The sequence below is a fragment of the Schistosoma haematobium genome, chromosome 7, assembly GCF_000699445.3.
Source record: "Schistosoma haematobium chromosome 7, whole genome shotgun sequence".
Classification (NCBI taxonomy): Eukaryota; Metazoa; Platyhelminthes; class Trematoda; order Strigeidida; family Schistosomatidae; genus Schistosoma; species Schistosoma haematobium.
In genome coordinates this window covers 18,547,652-18,567,090 of record NC_067202.1, presented here as the reverse complement: position 1 = coordinate 18,567,090, position 19,439 = coordinate 18,547,652, and the positions used below count along the sequence as shown (strand labels likewise).

The following is a 19,439-nucleotide window of genomic DNA, read 5'->3' as shown; positions in this document are numbered from 1 at the left end:
TGATGGCACCTCTCCCCAAGTGTCGAGCGCAGCAAGGCTGGTTTTGCTTTTCCTCCGTCGGGATAGACTATTTTGGGCCGTTGATAGTTCGTCGGGGAAGAAGTGAGGAAAAAAGATATGGATGCCTATTTACGTGCCTCCAAACACGTGCCGTACATTTGGAAGTAGCTTTCAATTTGAGTGCTGATGCTTTTTATATGCAAGCAAATATCAAAGAAACAAATCAACATTGGCCTGCCTATCGATAGCCTAAGGGAACTGCTCCTAAGATGCACTCTGAATGTACATTTTGTCTTCAACAATACTTACTATAGACAAATAGACGGGATAGCTATGGGCTCGCCTCTAGGCCCGATTTTAACTGATCTCTTCCTAGCAAAGCTAGAAAACGGACCTCTCAATGAGACTATTAGGAACTGGATTTATATTGCCGATACATTGACGACACCTTCACCATCGTAGATCAAAACACTAGTGAAGAGGAACTCCTGGATCAATTCAACAGTGTTCACCCAGCGATCACTTTCACTGATGAAGGCGAGCATGACAATAAGCTGGACTTCCTTGACGTCACACTAAGCAGACGAAGTGACGGCACACTAAGTAGAAGCGTGTATAGAAGAAACCCCTCTTCATGCCAATATACTCACTTCCGCAGTTTCACACCCATCCGTTACAAAAGAAATTTGGTCAGATGTCTCACTAGCAGAGCAAAAAAGATCTGTACAATAGACACTCTACGTCAGGAGCTTGACTTCATCAACAGCTCACTGACCGAGATCGGCTACTCCAGCGCGTTCACTAAGAAGTACCTGCATGATATAATAAAGAAGTCGGAGATTTCGACTGCTCGTAAGAAACCTTTATACATGAAAGTGCAGTTCAACGGGGATGTGGCTAGTGACACTCTGAAATATAGGTTAACCAAAGCAATCACCAGGACATTGTACGCAGCCAACCTTGCGTTGACCTTCTCTTGTCGACCAGCGATGTCTACTCAAACGAAGGATAATTTACCTGGGTTGGCCTCTTCCATGTGCATTTACAAACTCAGCTGCTCCTGTGGAGATAGCTATATAGGGCGTACTACCAGGCAACTTAACCAACGAACGAGTGAACATCTACCAACTTGGTACATAAAGGGCCAGAGAAAATCTATTCGCAGTTCTATATTGGCACATCTTATTGATAGCGGTCATGCTTTAGATAATTCGAAATCATTTCGAGTTATCTATCGTATACCTCCATCATTTCCCGACGGAGTCCGTTCCCGTCTCATATATATAGCTGAAGCCATTGGAATTCGTACATATAACTCCAATTTATGTGTACAGAAGAAATACGTGACCTCCTTATCGCATCCATGGCCAGTTATAAGTTAACTAACAATTTTTTCAAATTTTATTATTATCATTATTTATTTTATTCTATTTGTGTTATCGTTAACCTTATTTCCACATCCATTATTGGTTTGTAATTATCCGCCTCTTTGTATTCTTCACTATCTAATTAGTTACACACATCTTATTACGTAATGATTTTAATGTTTTGCGTTGACTATTCCTAGTCTATTTACCCACGTTTGTTTGACCTTTTATTGCCAACGTTTAACTATTGATAAGAGTTTTGTTATTGTATTTTATTCTTCTTACTATTATCGGTTCATCTGTCATCCTACCATCAACTTGTACTTTTACCTATTATGTGTAGAGACTTATTCTATTTCATTGTGATTATTGACCCATATTGCTTTGATTGGTTTACATTTTTGTAATAAATAATCATGTATATTAGAGAAAAGCCTGATGACGATCTAATTTCATTATTTGTAAACAATACACTAAATACACAATTTGCCCATCTTCCTTAAGTTATCACTCAGAGGACTCATCGTTATTCCATTTTTGTTTTCGTATTTCAGTTCCTTACTGTCTTAACTTTTATTCTACTGATTATCCTATTTTGTCTGCATGAGGTCTACGTTTAATTCGTAAAACCTACCACACAACGCAAAAAGAACAATGGATTTCCATTGAGGGATTGGAATGTTTATATCAATTAGACTCATATGTTGGATAAATATTTGCTCAATGTTGTTTTGCAGTAAACAATGTATACCCTAATATTCGTTGTTGTACATAATTGAAAAGGTGGAGAAAAATGTCATAACCACTTGCATACGACGTATTAGGTAATTGTATGTTTGACCGTGGAATAGATTGGTTTCTTGTGTTCAGTCTAGTCTATCAGTCACATTTGGGTTATGCTGAACGTGTAATGTGACAGTGACATGTGGTTTGTTCAGTTAAGTTACACAGTGTATGTAATTATGATCTAATTTGTTATTGATAACATTGCAATAATGGACTGAATCCTAAAATTGTGGATATGTCATGATGTGACTGCCTAATCTATATGATCTTACATGGAGTCACATCATTGTCTACTCTGACTAGTCGTATAGTAACAATGCACGACCTAACGTTTGGTGCTTGTAAAGAACACATTTAGGCTAAATATAGAATAATATAATTACTATGATTAAAGACAAGTTATACAGAATAACCACTTCTGCAAGGTTGAGCCATACCATGTGATTGCAGTCCTAAACATCAACGGGAACGCTCAACCAAACAATACAAATGAATATTTGCAATATCCTTTGTCATAATAACGTGTAAGTGCGAATAAATATTAAATGAATAGTGTATAATGAAGTGATCATCAACTGGTAGAAACACCATAGTGTTCTTCTTTTTCAAATCTGTCATCTTAGCAATGCTACGGTCGGACTGTTACTACTTTATTCAATCCACACTGTTCTTCAGTCTTACGTGAGTATACGCTCAACTAGTATGGTATTTTGACTGATCAGTTTATAACAATGACCGTTGCGAATTTCAAATAATATTTTCCCATGGTGAGACTACATCAAAATGAACATTCACAACGGATTCATTATTGATTGCAATGATCACATAATCACATATACAGAATACTGCTAATTTCTAAAGTAAATGCTGTAAAACTCTTATAATATAATTCAGCTTTTATTCAATGAAAAATAAATTCACGTAAATATTTCAGTTATTTAATCACCAGAATGACTTCAGTCGATACGTTAATAAACAGAAAATGGTATAAAACTTGTTCAAATAATTGAAACGGTTAACAGAATATAAAGAAGTTTCCGGATGAAATACAGAATAAAACAACTCGATCAAAATAATAAAAACAAACGATAAGACATAACTGTAAATCATGGATTACTCTTCTTTCTCTTATACATCCAAATAGCACAACCGATGCATATGACACAGAAAGCGACGACGACGACTACTGGTATCACGATATACAAGTAACGAGGTGTGTCATCATGTTTACTGTCTCCATTTATTTCTGAAGTGGTGTCCTGAAAGAGAAACGAAACGGTAGCATTAATACTAAATATTAAATATTCACCAAACAGGGTTCAGTTTTTGCGGTATTTTTCCGAAATGTTTCTTCAGTGTGAATTTAGTGATTGCTTTGTTCTGCACTTTAACAACGAGAGTCTACTAACTTTCAATAATTATTCAAACATAATATACAATTTCCAACGGAATACGCTTCATCACTCAAACCGATTTCATCGGAGATTCATGGCAATTCACATTAACATACGCTTTCATATTGCATTTCTGAAGTCACTTAAAGCTCAGTGAGCTCAAAAATTAATATGACTCCATGCATTTGTGTTAAACAACGTTTCTGTTCATTGTTTGTTGTTACCATGAAATCAAAACGTATTCGTAGTAATAAAATTTTCTTCCGAGTAATCAGATGTACAATGTGGAATATAGCAATGTTGTAAACAATCTATGAATCTTAATAATTACTCACTTTAACATCATTATCATCGCTGTTAATGCATATATGAGCTTTTTCATACCAGATACATTTCACACTTGATGTTGTCGCATTTTGGCATTTTTCAATGGAATCGTGTTTTGAACAACTTACTGTGAAATAAATTAGGGAGACGGTATTTCAGGTTATCAAACAAAAGATACGTGAATAGCAAAACGTGTAACTGATATCAGTTTTATCATCAATCTATATCTTGTATACCGTTTCTGCATGTGTAAAGTGCACAATCAATTCGTGAGCTCACTAGCACTGATTATTTCGAAATCAGTGCATGAAGGTCAGCAGTTCTCAGACCGAAAACTTATTTTCAATGTTGTTGATTCGATGGAGAGACAAAAGAAGAGTGACTTTGTTTTTCGAATCATCATTGTGGCTTCCACAAAAACATTCTCTTTAACCTATCATGTGATAGAAGGTTTCAAAATATGTGGCCACGTTCTAGTCTGTTTAACGTCAGCACATCAGACTCATTGGATTAGTGAAAATAACATTTTGTTCGACAAATAATGAAGGTGATCCGAACACTAATGTATCGAGTGATTCTTCCAGTACTTGAAATGTTATTTCAATAGTCTTACACATGGTGAACTAAAAAGTGTCCGTAGACAATTTTAGCGACTCACGTGCAATTGAGTTTAGTTCAGTCAAGGTCTTTTGTTGACGTATTTATTGGAAAAAGTCATCCATGCTATGACAACTTGTTGTACTGTTATTTTTATTGTGCTTGTATGAAATAGATATGCTTGAACATTGCTTATTGCCTACGCATGTACCCATACTGCTAGCTTCATTATGAGCTGCTCAATCTATTCGATGACTCATCCATTTCTCTATATATATAGCGGTTCGAGGGTGATTATTTATCGAAGCACAGCCACTTCACACTCACTTTACATATTCATGAGAAAGGAAACAGTCTTATGTTGTGTAAATCATCAGTAATTTTGTTACTGTATATATATATCGACCATGATAAATTGCAATTTGAACGCGTGACTAGTCTACACCTACGATTTATCGAACAAGCATGACAAAGCAGAGTGAAAGTGAAGACTTCTGCAGAAGTTCAAGTTGAGTACTTAATCATGTTGAATATCCAACAGCAAATCCACGTGTAACTATTATTAGCAAGGGAAGCGTCAACAGAGAAACAATACTGGATATCTTGAAATGGCTAAATAAAATTAGACTTGGAATTTATGATATGATGAAACAGAAGTGATATATTCAAGTGTGGAATTACTCGATGCTGATTAAATAAGGTTTAACATACTCTCGATAGGTATAGGCTCCACTGACGTGTCACTTGTCATCCATCCTGCAGGAGTTGTTATTTCAGGTTTTCTCACATCTGTAAATTTGGTGAAAGCGAAGACTTCTGTAGTAGTTCAAGTTGAGTACTTAATCATTTTGAATATACAACAGCAAATCGACGTGTAACTATTATTAGCAAGGGAAGCGTCAACAGAGAAACAATACTGGATATCGTGAAATGGCTAAATAAAATTACACTTGAAATTTATGGTATGATGAAACAGAAGTGATATATTCAAGTGCGGAAATATTCAATGCTGACTAAATAAGGTTTAACATACTCTCGATAGGTTCAAACTCCGCTAACGTGTCGCTTGTTATCCATTGTGGAGGAGTTATTATTTGAGTTAATATCTCATCTGAAATAAATTTTACAAAAACACTTGAAATTTCGATTTCTCGTTAATCAAATAACAATTCGTTTCATCATTTCATGTACCGTAAAATAAAGACTTAAACATTTCTGATTACAGATAGAGTTTTTTCATACAAAATCCTCACAAAACATGCTCTACATCATTACTGATATGGAAAGCGGCCAGTGTTTAACTAGTAAATGAAAAATGATAACATTGAATTTCTGATTCATTTTAAAACATTCTCAGTGTAACATCTTCAAGAAACATGTTCAACTCGGTACAATTCTTTCGACATTTCAAATTACACATAGTCAACATTGAGATTTACTGTTCAAGACTAAGTTACATATTTCAACCGATCAATGTACACCGTTTGACCAAATACTTAGTGCATTGTCTCACATTTAATGACAAAACATTGTATCCCACCGAATCACTTTCACTAAACGCTTATCTTGAAACTCAGCTTGATCTTAAGACAACACATGATCACTTCAGTATGGCATGAAGATTTAGCATTTTATAAAACAACTACCAGTTACAAGCATCACTCTTTTGTTTCTATTTGAGTAGTCATAGGACTGAGGACAACAAGTGAGACTTTTTGTTCTGTGAGTGAATGAGCGAGTGAGTGAGCAAGTAAATAAATCAGTAGATATATGGTCTGTCAAATATTGTCGTTCGTATATCCCTGTCTGGATCAGTCCGTCGTTAAATGTATGTGTAAGCATTCTCCAATGGCTATACACAGTTTTACTGTAATGAAATTCACACATCATGGTTCTATCACTCGGAATATTAGGTTAAGAAAACGTCAGAAAATATGGATCACGAAATTCATTGTCTGTGTAATTTATCACAAAATACTGAAACAGAACCCTTACAAGTTCATCACAACAACTCAAATCTAATTTGTTACAGTGATAAGGATGATCGTTGTTGAATTAAAAACACATGTAATTTGATTTCAATACAGTGTTCCATTGTTCCAAATACATTAGACATTTTCATTATTGGGTTTCACTAAGATTCTTTATCGGGTGTAACTACTAAAATTCCATTCAAGAATTGTAAACATATAATTGACGTTGAATATCCAGTATACAGTAATTTTTGGACAGTGATTTTACGGAACGTATTTCGACTTTATCCTTCACGATTATCCTCAACACTTTAAGTGCACTTCGATCGATTTGTCTTACATTCAAATCAACTAATCATTGTAGACTGTAATACAGTTATAAATTATCTTTGTAAGCGGAAACAGCAGGTCACTATGTTGACATGCAGATAACCGTGAACGAATGGAAAGTAATATTACGTTAACAGAAAACTGTTGACGGGTTTACTCTACATCAAAATACCAGCAATAATTGTTACCTTCCAACGTTTTTCCGCAGTGAATTACAAATTGAATAGTGGAGGTCAGTGGACTTTCCTCTTTATCCGTGGGGATCTGAAAAGAAGTATTGGAAGTATCAAACACTGACATTCAAAAATATACACACTGTGAAATGATCAACAGTTTAAACACTAAATCCCTCAGCATATTCTGCAATGTACTTTCCGAACAGCTTATCTCCAGAAGACGAAATAAATCTTGTCATAATATGACTGTTTCCGTGCTGTACTCTGAAGTACACTGTTTGTCCTCATCTGTCGTGAAGAGACATCATCGTTTCTTTTGATGACTCTTCACTTCTAATTATTCACTGGTTTTAGCAAGTGGTACATTAAAGTGTGTGTCATTAAATGATTAATAATAGTGTCACATAGTCCGTTTGCACATTACAAAAGTTGATCTCTTTCTGTCGTATTCAATGTATCTTGATACATTTGACATTATTGATACGCAAGAAAGAGTGGATTAAGCTATAGTACTTTAAACAAAATTTTATTTCCATTCAATTGTACAACTTACGTTCTCATAATAGAGGGATATCTTCCCACCGGAATGTATCACACTAGTTATCTTGGATATAGGAGCTGTAAACAAAAGACTATTGATATTTAGAATACTTAAGTAATGATGATGAGCTTGTTACTGTTAGGTGTGACACTGTATATGCCTACTTACAAAAAAATATCCAATTTAAGCAAACATATACCGTGTTATCTCAAATGTTTTCCTTCGTTGAATTCGTTATAAATAATATCAAGTGGACCTCATGCAAAACATACGAACACAATTTGTTTAAAAAGAATGTCAGCTGTTTAGTCTTCGGAACCCGAGAAGAATACAATTCTGCGTAATATTTTCTATCATTACTCCCAAATCAGTCGACACTAAGAACACATGATTTGTGTTGTTGAGTGTTTGTTCACAAACGGAACTTCTGAATTTAATTGCTCATTAACCACACTGGTAAATCGATCAATCGACTGACTCCGACCATGGCGTTTACAAAGAACACAGATTTATTTGTTGAAGATGTGAAGTGAATAGTTTCAGACATATTGCCCTAGGAATTTACTGATTTTATCGGGCAATATTTAGGAATGACTGTGTCAAAGAATGTGGTCCGTGCAGAAAATGGCTTTGGGACGAACATATAACACAATTCATTTGTTACAATAAACAGACTTTACATCAAGTTCCATTGAAGCCAGTCAACGATGATGAATCTGTGCACCAGTGTTTCCACATGTGAGATGGCATTGTAACTTCATTCATCCATTTATTACTCGTCAAGTCTAGTCTCTTTCAGTCAATAATAACTGTTCTTTGAGTCCAAATCATTGTGAATAATTGATCATGGGATTCCACGTACAAGTCCACCCTCAGTTTGCAAAAGCGTTATGTATTCCTACTTCTACCAGTCATTGGTAAAAATAAAATTACACAAACTGAACAGGCAGGTGTGAGCAAACACGATGAGTAGTTTTAAGTGTTAAGATTTCATATGATATCAAATGATTATTCAGTGTTCGCTTACTTGTACCGTCATGAAGCATCCGAAAATACCAATTGACAGCAATGAAATCATCTGAAAAAAATGAAAATCGAAAAGATATTTGTATATCTGCATAATGAATATCTACCTCTTTTAATAAACATACATTCTAACAAAAAGTGTATTGGTAGACGAGTTATCACCTTCCTTCCTTCCTTCCGAGATTTAAGTGAACTGGTACGTTTGAATGTACAATCACCATTCGTTGATTGATTGTTTATGGAAGGGCGCGGGTTTTAATGTCATTATTTTATAAACAGGATAGTCTAAAAAGTGTTAAAAATCCAATGGTTCACAGATAGCGACTAAGAGATATTTAGCTTTCATGAATCAACTAAGTGCCAGAAAAGAGTTGGAAGACGTCAAGTATAATTTGACAGTTCATAAAGTTGATGACTCAATCGCGTCGATGAGACATCTTTTGAATTGTTGTTTAAATAGACTGGATAACAGCTCATTTTCACTCAGCGACCACATCGCTTGGTTTATAATTTCTACTGAATCGATTTTTGTTTATTTTTTTAGTGAATGGCTGTGTTTCTTTGATATTTTAACTTGACAGTGATGAATACGTGCTGTGAACACACGTTGTGGTACCAAATCACAGAAGCAATATAATCACTGTGAACTGGTCAGCTTTCGTGTAATAATCAAGCTAAATACTGAACCATTTATGCACAACAAGTGTGTGTGAACAAACAAAAGAAAACATTATGGGATAATAGAAAAACTCACTGTTGTCTACCATCTCACATTCACGATAAAGTTTGCTCATAATAGTATTATGTATCACTCCGATGTCTTTTTCTGTGAATACTCTTATGTAGCCTATATTCAATGAAAACATACAATTTAATTGAAATTCTATAGTGGATGAATGAAATATTTTGAAATGAACAGGAGACAAAAATGAATTTCATGAACTGTAATTAGTTTGCTATCAGACATCGAACGTTTGATCAGTTCAATAAGAAGAAAAAGGAGTCTATCAAACGTTTTGAATGTCAGAAAAAGCATAAAACTGATTCATTGAAGAAATTCTGGCAAACCTGATTCATGGAATGAATTGTGATTAACAAAACTCAATAACAATTTTAAGTTAAAGAAAAAAATTATCTTACCATCACGAGAAATCTCAAATCTAGTGACGTTATTACCGTAAAATTTAAACGAAAATTTCGGTGTAACATTCTTAAAAGATCCAAACATAAGAATTAGTAGTTCAATTACGAAATGTAGTCAACTCACCTGATCAGTACTAATTTTTTTAAAACTGTCACTAACAACTGGATACGGCTGATTGTGACGTATTGTTCGTGAGTAATGATAATGAGACTGTGTATGTGCATTAGAATCTGACTGTATACTTACATATTTATACGAACCGTTTTCTGAAATCACATTTTCATATTTCGCTAATTCAGGGTTTTCGCAGATATCCTGACAGTCGCAGAATTTGGAAAGCACGATGACCGGTATCAATAGACTAGATAGAGAAGTATATCTGAAATGGTTGATATGAAGAAAACAATGTTATCTCGTTGAATCAGACTGAAATTCATATAGTACATACAATAACTTCGTGTGTTCAGTCAACACTCACCTCATCTTTCCGTTCAAAATAGTATAATTATCTTACCAGAACTTGTTAGGTTTATATAGATTTTTCAGGTGTATGTTTGTTTCTTTCTGACTTTCTATGATTCAAAGTAACCATCGCAAAGATCTAATTTCATAAAATCATCTCTTCATTGTTAACCAATCATTTCGCTAGATGAATCCATTATTATCCAATATCTTTGTAGCTATCGAGGACATAGGCAGATATTTATCCACCATTGGTTGAAATTCCTGACAGCCGTTGATGAAAATGCTTTTGGATATGATTGGCAATACTTTAAAATAAGTGATTGGTTTATTTGTAGTTCAAAATATATGCTCATGTGTTCACGAACAAACACTTTGTTACGCGTAACAACCTGTTAATGGGCTGTCAATGACGCATTAATTTGACTTGATTGGTTAAAATCAAAGTGGCACAAATTGTTTCAATTGGATGTCAAAAAAGGCACAAACATTTGAACTTTACTTCAATTGAGAATATTATTTGATGAATATTAAACTATTATTGAAAACCTGGAGGCACTGAACAACTGCTTCGTCTTAGTGAGAAACTTTTCGGCAGTGCGCATCCACAATTTTGCACGCGGGATTCAAACACAGCATCTTTGGTCTGGCGCGCCAATCCTTAACCTCTAGACCACTTATTTGACATTCAATAGTGTCGGTGTCTAATTTCAACAAATCCACGAGGATAAGCAACTACACACCAATGTCTGAGATAGATACATGTCTCTGCCTGAAAGGAATAACTCGACTGGTCACATTTGCTCACAAGAACTCCGAGAATCCCCAGAAGGAGCTAGTTAACAGTGAGCACACGATAATCACCAAGGTAGGGTTGTGGGGATTGATAAGTCTTTCAAAGATATCAGAATCGATGTATGTTATATAATGGTCCAGTGCTCTACGTTTCTAATGATAAGGTACTATTCATGGACTCATGATTTAAATAGATAGCTTAACAAAACCATACTGCAAATATGGTTGCAAGTATTAATGATTCTACGAAAAAACGACCATTAAACTCACTGCAGTTTAGATAGTAAATGGTTACAGTGCTTATTCATAGCTGAAGCGAGACTAACTATGAATTGACTGCCAAAATATTTGTTTTCAATTTACTTGCTTTTCACAAAAGCAGGAATGTTTGAAAAATGAGAACTCCATTCATCTCTGTTCTGTGTGTATGTAGATGACTGTCAGTCACATAAACACATAATGAGAAAGCGGTATTCATTATTCTAACAAAGTTTCATATCACGCCCACTACACAATAGACAATACCATATGATTTGAATAATTAAATATAATGAGGTGATAGATGAAGAGAAAGTATAATCATTGGAATTTCTACAAACAACTGAGGTCACCAGAAATATTCCGATGTTTGGCACTACTATTTCAGTGTTATTTTTAAAAGAATATTTCTTGTGAGACAACGCATATTAGATGAGTAGAATTGAAGTAGATGCGATGATCATGTGCAATATTCAACTAAGTAAACTTGACTGAATCGTCAAGTGACAGTCCCTAACGTGGTTAGATTTAGGAGGACGTTAGAAGTACATGATGTGTTCAAGCCAAGTAAAGACTGTTCATCGAGAATAATGTGTTCCTGTCGACCGATGTTATCTTCCAAATCCGTCCAACCATATCTTTTACTTACCAAACACATTGTGGTCTCAAATGAAGTAGAGAAGTGAAACATGAATGCCAGCTTGATCAAAGTAGAGAAGACGAAATACAAATAGATAAACTAACAAGCAATCAATGATAATCATTATGGAACTGAAATCATGCGTCGCTGTATCATTGAATATCACTAATCGTCAATAAAACTAATGAAGATGTTTCATGAAGAAACTTATCTTCTTGACAATATCGACTCCTGAATTTGCACGATTGTATTTACAGATTATGTTTTTGCATGTATTAGTGTGTGATATAAGAGATGGGTGTTGCAGAATTATCGCAGATGATCAGACTTATTTATGCGGGATTCAATCGAGATGAAATTGTGTTGCGCATATGAATAGTCGAGATAATCAAGAACCTTCAAGTATTTGAAGCAATAATTTATAAATGGAGAGGTGTTATTTCATGGTAATCTAAGTCTTTGAGTGCTGAATAAAATAGGTTTGGTCAATTGTCGACGTAGCAGACAGTCATAAGATATCTACGTTGTGTAATAGTATCGGCAGTGTTCAAAGCAACAATCTATGAAACAAAAGATGGAGATAACTGTCTTCTTAAAAGGTGATGATGGAGAGAAGGAGGTGAAGAGGAATACGACTGTATTAATCAGCAATTCTAATTTGTAGCATTCGATTGGATGATAAGGCCGTTGATGAATAATCGATTAAACGTGAATCCTCGCCTCCTGCTATAGCTTCGGCCTCATCCAAAGCTTTTGAGCCTGTTCTACATATTGTGTAAGGGAATTTGAACGGAGATTCGCGTGATGGATGTGAACTGAATCGACTGTGTTTGACAACTGAGTTGTTGATTGATTTGTTTATTCCTTTAAATAATCATACAGACTGGTGCTCGGATATTTGTTCATCAGGTACAGCCACAAACTGCTTCACGAGAGTAAGCAAACTTGTTGATCAATATTGAGATGGCCAGAGGTAGCAAATGATTCTTAAGACTTCCCTGAATGACTTTCATGGTAGATAAAACAGTTTGGAGCAGTGTATTAGAAAAAACTTATTTGAAGGATTTGTACGTTTGTTCTTTGGTGTCTTAGATGCCCTGTCACCCCTGAATTCATTATTCAAGAACAGAACTTTGTTTGCAACAGTGGGAGAAATTCTGACTTAACATCCCGGTTTCAGATTGCTTTCAATGCCCATGGGTTGAAGAAAAAATTTCAGAAGCGTTTGTCGGATTTTATTCAGTTCATCATCAATTTCGTCTTCATTTCATATTCTGCGTCTCACGGAGATAGAGAATGGATTGAATTCCTTCTCCAACTCACAGCGCCTTACTCATGAAAGTTTATATATAGCTCGTTCGGCCTCACTTTGATTGACTTCCACTCAAGCAAGTTTGACTATCTTCGATAACTTAATCAACGCACTATACTTTACCACAGAATACTACATACAAAATAGTTACCTATAAATGGGTTTGTACAACTTCAAAAATTGATATTGTTGAGAAGAAAAATTTACTCTCCTAAACGTCTTCATTCTATTTTTCAGCGAATCACCATTAGTTCTAACATTTTTTGTTTGGTGTCTTCTCTTAATTGATACTGAATTGGCTATTATTCTATCGTTACAAGAGTCACATTCCTGAACAGTTAATCATTCAATTTCACTACTTTTTATACCAGTCTTCCATCTCTACTTCATCACTGATCTCAATGAGAATATTGGTTCAGTCAATCGAAAAGATACCTTACTTAGTTACATACTTACGCCTGTTACTACGATCGGAGTATAGTCCGCCGACCACCATTCTCCAACCCACTCTGTCCTGGGCCTTCTTTTCTAGTTCCATCCAATTCTTGTTCATTTTCTCGTGTCTATTTCCAGTTCCCGGCGTAATGTGTTCTTTGGTCTCCCACCTTTCCTTTGGCCTGCAGGATTCCATGTGAGGGCTTGTCTTGTGATACAGTTGGGTGCTTTCCTCAATGCGTGTGCTATCCACTTCCAGCGCTTCTTCCTGATTTCTCCCTCCTCTGGTATCTGGTTTGTTCTATGCTACAGTAGGTTGTTGCTAATAGTGTCTGGCCAACGGATCCGAAGTATTTTGCGTAGACAACTGTTATTAAACACCTGTATCTTCTGGATGATGGCTTTCGTGGTTCCCAGGTTTCTCCCCATACAGTAGAACTGTCTTGACATTTGTGTTGATAATCCTGACCCTGGTGTTGGTTGACATTTGTTTTGAGTTGTACATGTTCTTCAGCTGTAAATATACCGCCCTTGCTTTGCCGATCTGCTACTTCACGTCTGCATCAGATCCACTGTGTTCATCAATGATGCTGCCCAAATACGTAAAGGTTTTTACAACTTCCAAATCTTCTCCGTCAATTGTGATTGGATTGGTGCATGCTATGTTGTATCGGGGAATCTTGCTTTTCCCTTTGTGTATATTGAGACCTACTGATGCTGAGGCTGCTGCTACTCTGGTCGTCTTCTCCTGCATTCGTTGTTGCGTTTGGGATAGAAAGGCCAGATCATCTGCGAAGTTTAGGTCGTCTAACTGCATCTTAGATGTCCACTGTATCCCGTGTTTCCCTTCAGATGTTGATGTTTTCATTATCCAGTCGATCATCAGGAGAAAGAGAAAGGGTGAGAGTAAACAACCTTGCCTGACATCAGTCTTCACCTCGAACGACTTTGTCAACTGTCCTCTATTCGCGATTTTGTTGTTTAATCCATCACAGAAATTCTGTATGGTACTGACTATGTTCTTGGGTACGCCGTAGTGCAAGGAAGAATCTTCCAAAGTGCTGTTCTGTCCACGCTATCAAATGCCTTTTCGTAGTCAATGAAGTTGATGTAGATTGGTGAATTCCATTCAATTGATTGTTCCACAATGATCCGTAGAGTTGCGATTTGGTCTATACACGATCTATCCTTACGGAATCCTGCCTGTTGGTCACGAAGTTGGGCGTCTACGCAGTCCTTCATTCCGTTTGCCAATAACCTGTTGAATACGTTTCTTGTAGTTATCACAGTTGTTGAGATCGCCTTTCTTTGGTATCTTGATCAGATGTCCTTCTTTCTAGTCTGTTGGTACTTGTTCTTCATGTCAGTTCTTGAGGAAGAGAATGTGGAGTATCCTTGCAGTCACTGCTACGTCTGCTTTCAGTGCCTCTGCTAAAATTTTGTCTAGTCTTGCTGCTTTGCCACTCTTGATATGCCTGACGGCCATGCTGATTTCTCCCATTGTTGACGGGCAAACATCGATTGGGACGTCCGTGGGTGCTGCTTCGATGTTGGGTGGGTTCAGTGTGGCTGGTTGATTCAATAGTTCTATTCACCTGTTTCGTTGTTAATCAATGTCGATGATTACCTCGCCATCCTTGATTTTCACTTATCGTTCTGGTTTACGGTGATTTCCAGAGAGTTTCTATGTCGTGTCATACAGTTGTCACATGTTTCATTATCTTGCAGCCTTTTCATACAGAGTGGTGCTCGGATATTCGTTCATCAGGTACAGCCCCAAACTGCTTCACGAGAGTAAGCAAACTTGTTGATCAATATTGAGATGGCCAGAGGTAGCAAATGAATCTTAAGACTTCCCTGAATGACTTTCATGGTAGATAAACAGTTTGAAGCTGTGTATTAGAAAAGACTTTTTTAAGGATTTGTACGTTTGTTCTTTGGTGTCTTAGATGCCCTGTCACCCCTGAATTCATTATTCAAGAACAGAACTTTGTTTGCAACAGTGGGAGATATTCTGACTTAACAGCCTTTTCCGCCATCATTGCTAAATCTTTCACATGTTTACGTTTGTTGGTTCAGATGCTTTTCTTCACTGCTTGCCGGAAATGTTTGATTGCACAGCAGGCTGCTAGTAGCTCTCAACAAAAAGCGCTGCATCTCGTCTCCGTGGGAGTGGGGCGTTGTGAGAAAATTTGGAGAGGTTGCCAACTACCGGAGTTGTTCTGTTGCATAACAGCTCCTATCGCAATATCGGACGCATCAATCGCTATACTAAGCATGGCTGATGGGTCAGGATGAGCGAGAAGTGTAACTTATGTCAGAGCCGTTTTGATCTCTGATAATGCAATACGTGCGAATTCGTTCAATTCTAATTTGCGTGGATTAACGCGAAATAAATCGGTTAATGGTCGTAACCGTTCTGCCGCGTGTGGGATAAAACGTCCGTAGAAGTTGACCGAGAGATGCCTTGTACTTTGCTATCGATAAACCTTTGGAAAGTTTGAGCAGCATTCCGTAATCCAAATGATATTCGTAGGAACTCAAACAAACCGAAAGGAGTCGTGATAACATTTTTTTCGATATCTTCAACAGCGACTGGGATCTGATGATATGCTCGTACCATATGGATCTTAGAGAAGATAGTCGTGCCTTCGAGCGGTGCCTTGATGTCGTGTATGTGGGAAATGGTGTGACTATCAAAGCGTGTAACTACGTTTAATGCTCGGTAGTCGCCGCATGGTCTCCAACTAACTTCGTCCTTCTTGCGCACCATGTAAAGAGGAGAGGCCCAGGGACTTTGAGCATGATAACTTATACCAGTAGCTAGTAAATTATCAAACTCACGTTTAGCGAAAGCCAACTTGTCCGGTGCCAGTCGGCGTAGTCTTGCCGTGATTGGGGGTCTGCGGTTGACTATTTGGCCGGCGAGTACGGCTGCATTTACTCGCCGGCTCGGGAGTTTATCGCCTGGTTTTTATATACCCCGAAGTATTCTCTGCTATGTATGATTTGGTTGGTTCATGATGTGTTGTGACGGAGAACCTTGCGTTTCCCTTTGTGTATGTTAGGATACACAGCTGCTTAGGCTGCTGCTACACTAGTCGTCTTCTGCATTTCTTGATGCGTGTGCGATAGGAGAGCCAGATCATCTGCAAGGTCTAGTTCGTTCGACGGCACCCATTGCCTGTATTTGCAGTTCGGCTGGAGGATCTTGGGGTTGCAGTGAGCTATGATCTTGAAACCACTGCCTACTGCCAGGTGATTGCAGATTGGAAGTTTGAAACTCCATGAGGCTTAAGAAAGACATTCACCAAGGTACAGACTGCAATTTTCATTTCAGTATAAACATGGAGTTTCACCATTACTCTAGATGATCTACTATATTTAGGATACTTCACAAACTGTACAAGCTCTCACTTGAACTGGTCATATATATTACTTTTGATCACCATCACCCCCAAACCCTTTCATGATAAGATATATTTATTCACTTCATACAACTACAAACATACTACAATGAATGAAGAGATATTTGTAAACATTTACATCGTATTTATTAAAATAGTGAGTAAAATCGAACATCATGATGTATGTGTTAGGATAGTCGGAAAAATATACCAATAATTATCGTGTTAAGTCTACGGTGTCCTTGGACCTTAAATGTACATTTCCTATTGGTCGATGTTTATTTCACTGGTTAAATATTTTGTAAATGTTGTTTCCTATTTTATGGTACGATGTGGTATGCTTGATTGGTATATAAACAAAGTATGTTTGAAATATAATGATTCATAACTCAGAGGCTGTGACTTGCGTTCTTCACTCAACTGGCTGGGACAGACTGCGAAGCGGGACCAATCAGCGCTCTAGGTCGTCCGTCCGTGTTTACGTGTCCACTGTCACAGAGGCGATCGATAAATACGCTGCGTATCAAAAACCTGCAGTCACACACACGCGTTACAACAGTATGAAAATACTGGAAGCAGCAGACCTTATGACTGACATGACAACTAGTTTTTTACATTAGCCATGTTTTCCTAAAATTACGATGGAAGTATAAACGTTGGTGCATAAGAGCTATGAAACAACCTAAATAATAATAAATACTACTACAAGCCGATAAATAAAACATGAAAATTCATAAAAACTGTCTTGCTGATTGTTACGAGAGAACTGAAGACATTTGACTGATTAAAAACTTTTTATTGTATATGATTAATTGCACTGTTTTTGGATGTATTTATTTTAATTAACTTCTGAACTTGTTTGTTTATATCATTATTCTCGGACATTTTGGTTTCTGTTTGTCTTTGGTTTGGTAATTGGAAGTTTTTACTCCGGGAACCTACAAAATTGATGGTTGGTTTTGTAATCTTTATAATTATTGTTGTCAGGACGACATTTTGGTCGACTGTTTGTGAATTGCGAATAAACTTTGGTACCCAAATTGGAGTTTCGTTCTTTTATTGATTTGGGTTCGTAAATTGCAAATAGATCGATACACTGTACTTCAATAAGGGAACGAGCAAATACCTGGACGTAACACTGATGACAATGAATATAATGAATGTTTTGTCTGCACACGATTACGAATAGCGAACAATTAATTAAACCAGAATAATCTTTTGTGGCCAATATTTAATAGAGTTCTGATGAAACAATCGAAAATCATGCCATTTTGTACTAGTTTGATGAAATCCTTTATGAAATAGACAGAAATATATTCTACTCATATTGTTTAAACTTGATCATCAAAACGTATTGGTAACAATGCGCATTTAGAACATTGAATACGAATTTTTCGGATGTTTATATTTCGTAAACCAATTCAGTTAGATACGATGTCAAACGTGTAAATTGTATTTGAAAACGAGTGATGCTCCAGTTATTTAGTAAGACGGAGAAACAAGTTGAGTAATTGTGACAACAACTAAAATTAACGAGCATGCAGCAACATACGCCGACTTAAAAATAGACAAGCATACAAACAAATAAATGACTCAGAAACAATCAAAAGGTCTGCTTTATACGAACTGTAGAATAATAAGTGTGTGTTTAACAAATGGGTGATGCAAGTTTAATTAAATGCTGGAAATGTGGCTGTGCTCTGTTAAGCCCAACCCAGCATTTCAAAACAGTTAGCATTGGTGATGTGATATTATGATCACTACTTCTGATAGGGTGAATAGACATCAACGATCGACAAGTAAGAAACGTTTTGTTAACAAGATGATCAACGGTGTGCATAAGCAAGACGTTCAATGAAAACTTGATATTCCATTAATGTCCAGGCATCCTAAAATCATTTCGTTCAAAACACACTCTATGTCAGTTAATTTGCTATAATCATATGTGAAACGTTTATGGCTTTTAATCTACTCAGGCAAACATCTGCATCTCCAAAAGCTACTCTTCATATATGTCACATCAAAACTCTGTCTCACATGGTGACGACAGTTTTATAACTGATGATATACAGCAAAATATGTCAACATGACTTTGAAACAAATTGAAACGAGTTTATTCATTTTTTAATTTTGATGAATACATTGTGACTATTGCATTGAAAGCAAATATCATTACTACCAACTAATATCAAACCAATTAAGTCCATCAATTTTCAGTGTTTGGACATATTTCGAAACATGACCCTCCATGCTTATCTGAGAATGAATCTTACCCATTCCTTAGACATGTTGTTGAGCATCTTGGGAGATTTTGTAACCTTAACTCACTTGTTTCCCTACCAAGCAAAAACGAAATATTCAGCTGTCGAGAACGTTGAATAAGACTGATCCTGTTAAAGGAGTACCTTGAAGTTAATCATTTTAAGTTCGATCTCTGTGTGTACAGGTGATATGATAAATGACTGCTTC

The 19,439-nt window shown here is 36.4% G+C and overlaps 1 protein-coding gene across 1 annotated transcript; it reads right to left on the bottom strand.

Annotated features, from left to right (window-relative positions):
• Window positions 1-3,034: 3,034 nt before the first annotated feature.
• MS3_00000803 (uncharacterized protein) lies at window positions 3,035-10,125 on the bottom strand. The gene is made up of 10 exons (XM_051208430.1): window positions 9,785-10,125; window positions 9,658-9,727; window positions 9,272-9,364; window positions 8,519-8,569; window positions 7,504-7,568; window positions 6,963-7,038; window positions 5,505-5,582; window positions 5,183-5,260; window positions 3,883-4,001; window positions 3,035-3,412 (listed from the first exon to the last, which is right to left on the bottom strand). Exons 3-10 carry the CDS (start codon window positions 9,309-9,311, stop codon window positions 3,260-3,262), a joined length of 660 nt encoding a protein of 219 aa, XP_051064600.1. The 5' UTR covers window positions 9,312-9,364; window positions 9,658-9,727; window positions 9,785-10,125; the 3' UTR covers window positions 3,035-3,259.
• Between the last annotated feature and the right edge of the window lie 9,314 nt (window positions 10,126-19,439).

Coding starts and splice junctions, on each gene's coding strand:
- MS3_00000803 (XM_051208430.1), bottom strand. CDS start 9,311: ATGAGCAAACTTTATCGTGAATGTGAGATGGTAGACAACA. Junction 7,039..7,503: donor TATCCCTCTATTATGAGAAC/GTAAGTTGTACA, acceptor ACTTCTTTTCAG/ATCCCCACGGATAAAGAGGA. Junction 5,583..6,962: donor CTGCGGAAAAACGTTGGAAG/GTAACAATTATT, acceptor AATTTATTTCAG/ATGAGATATTAACTCAAATA.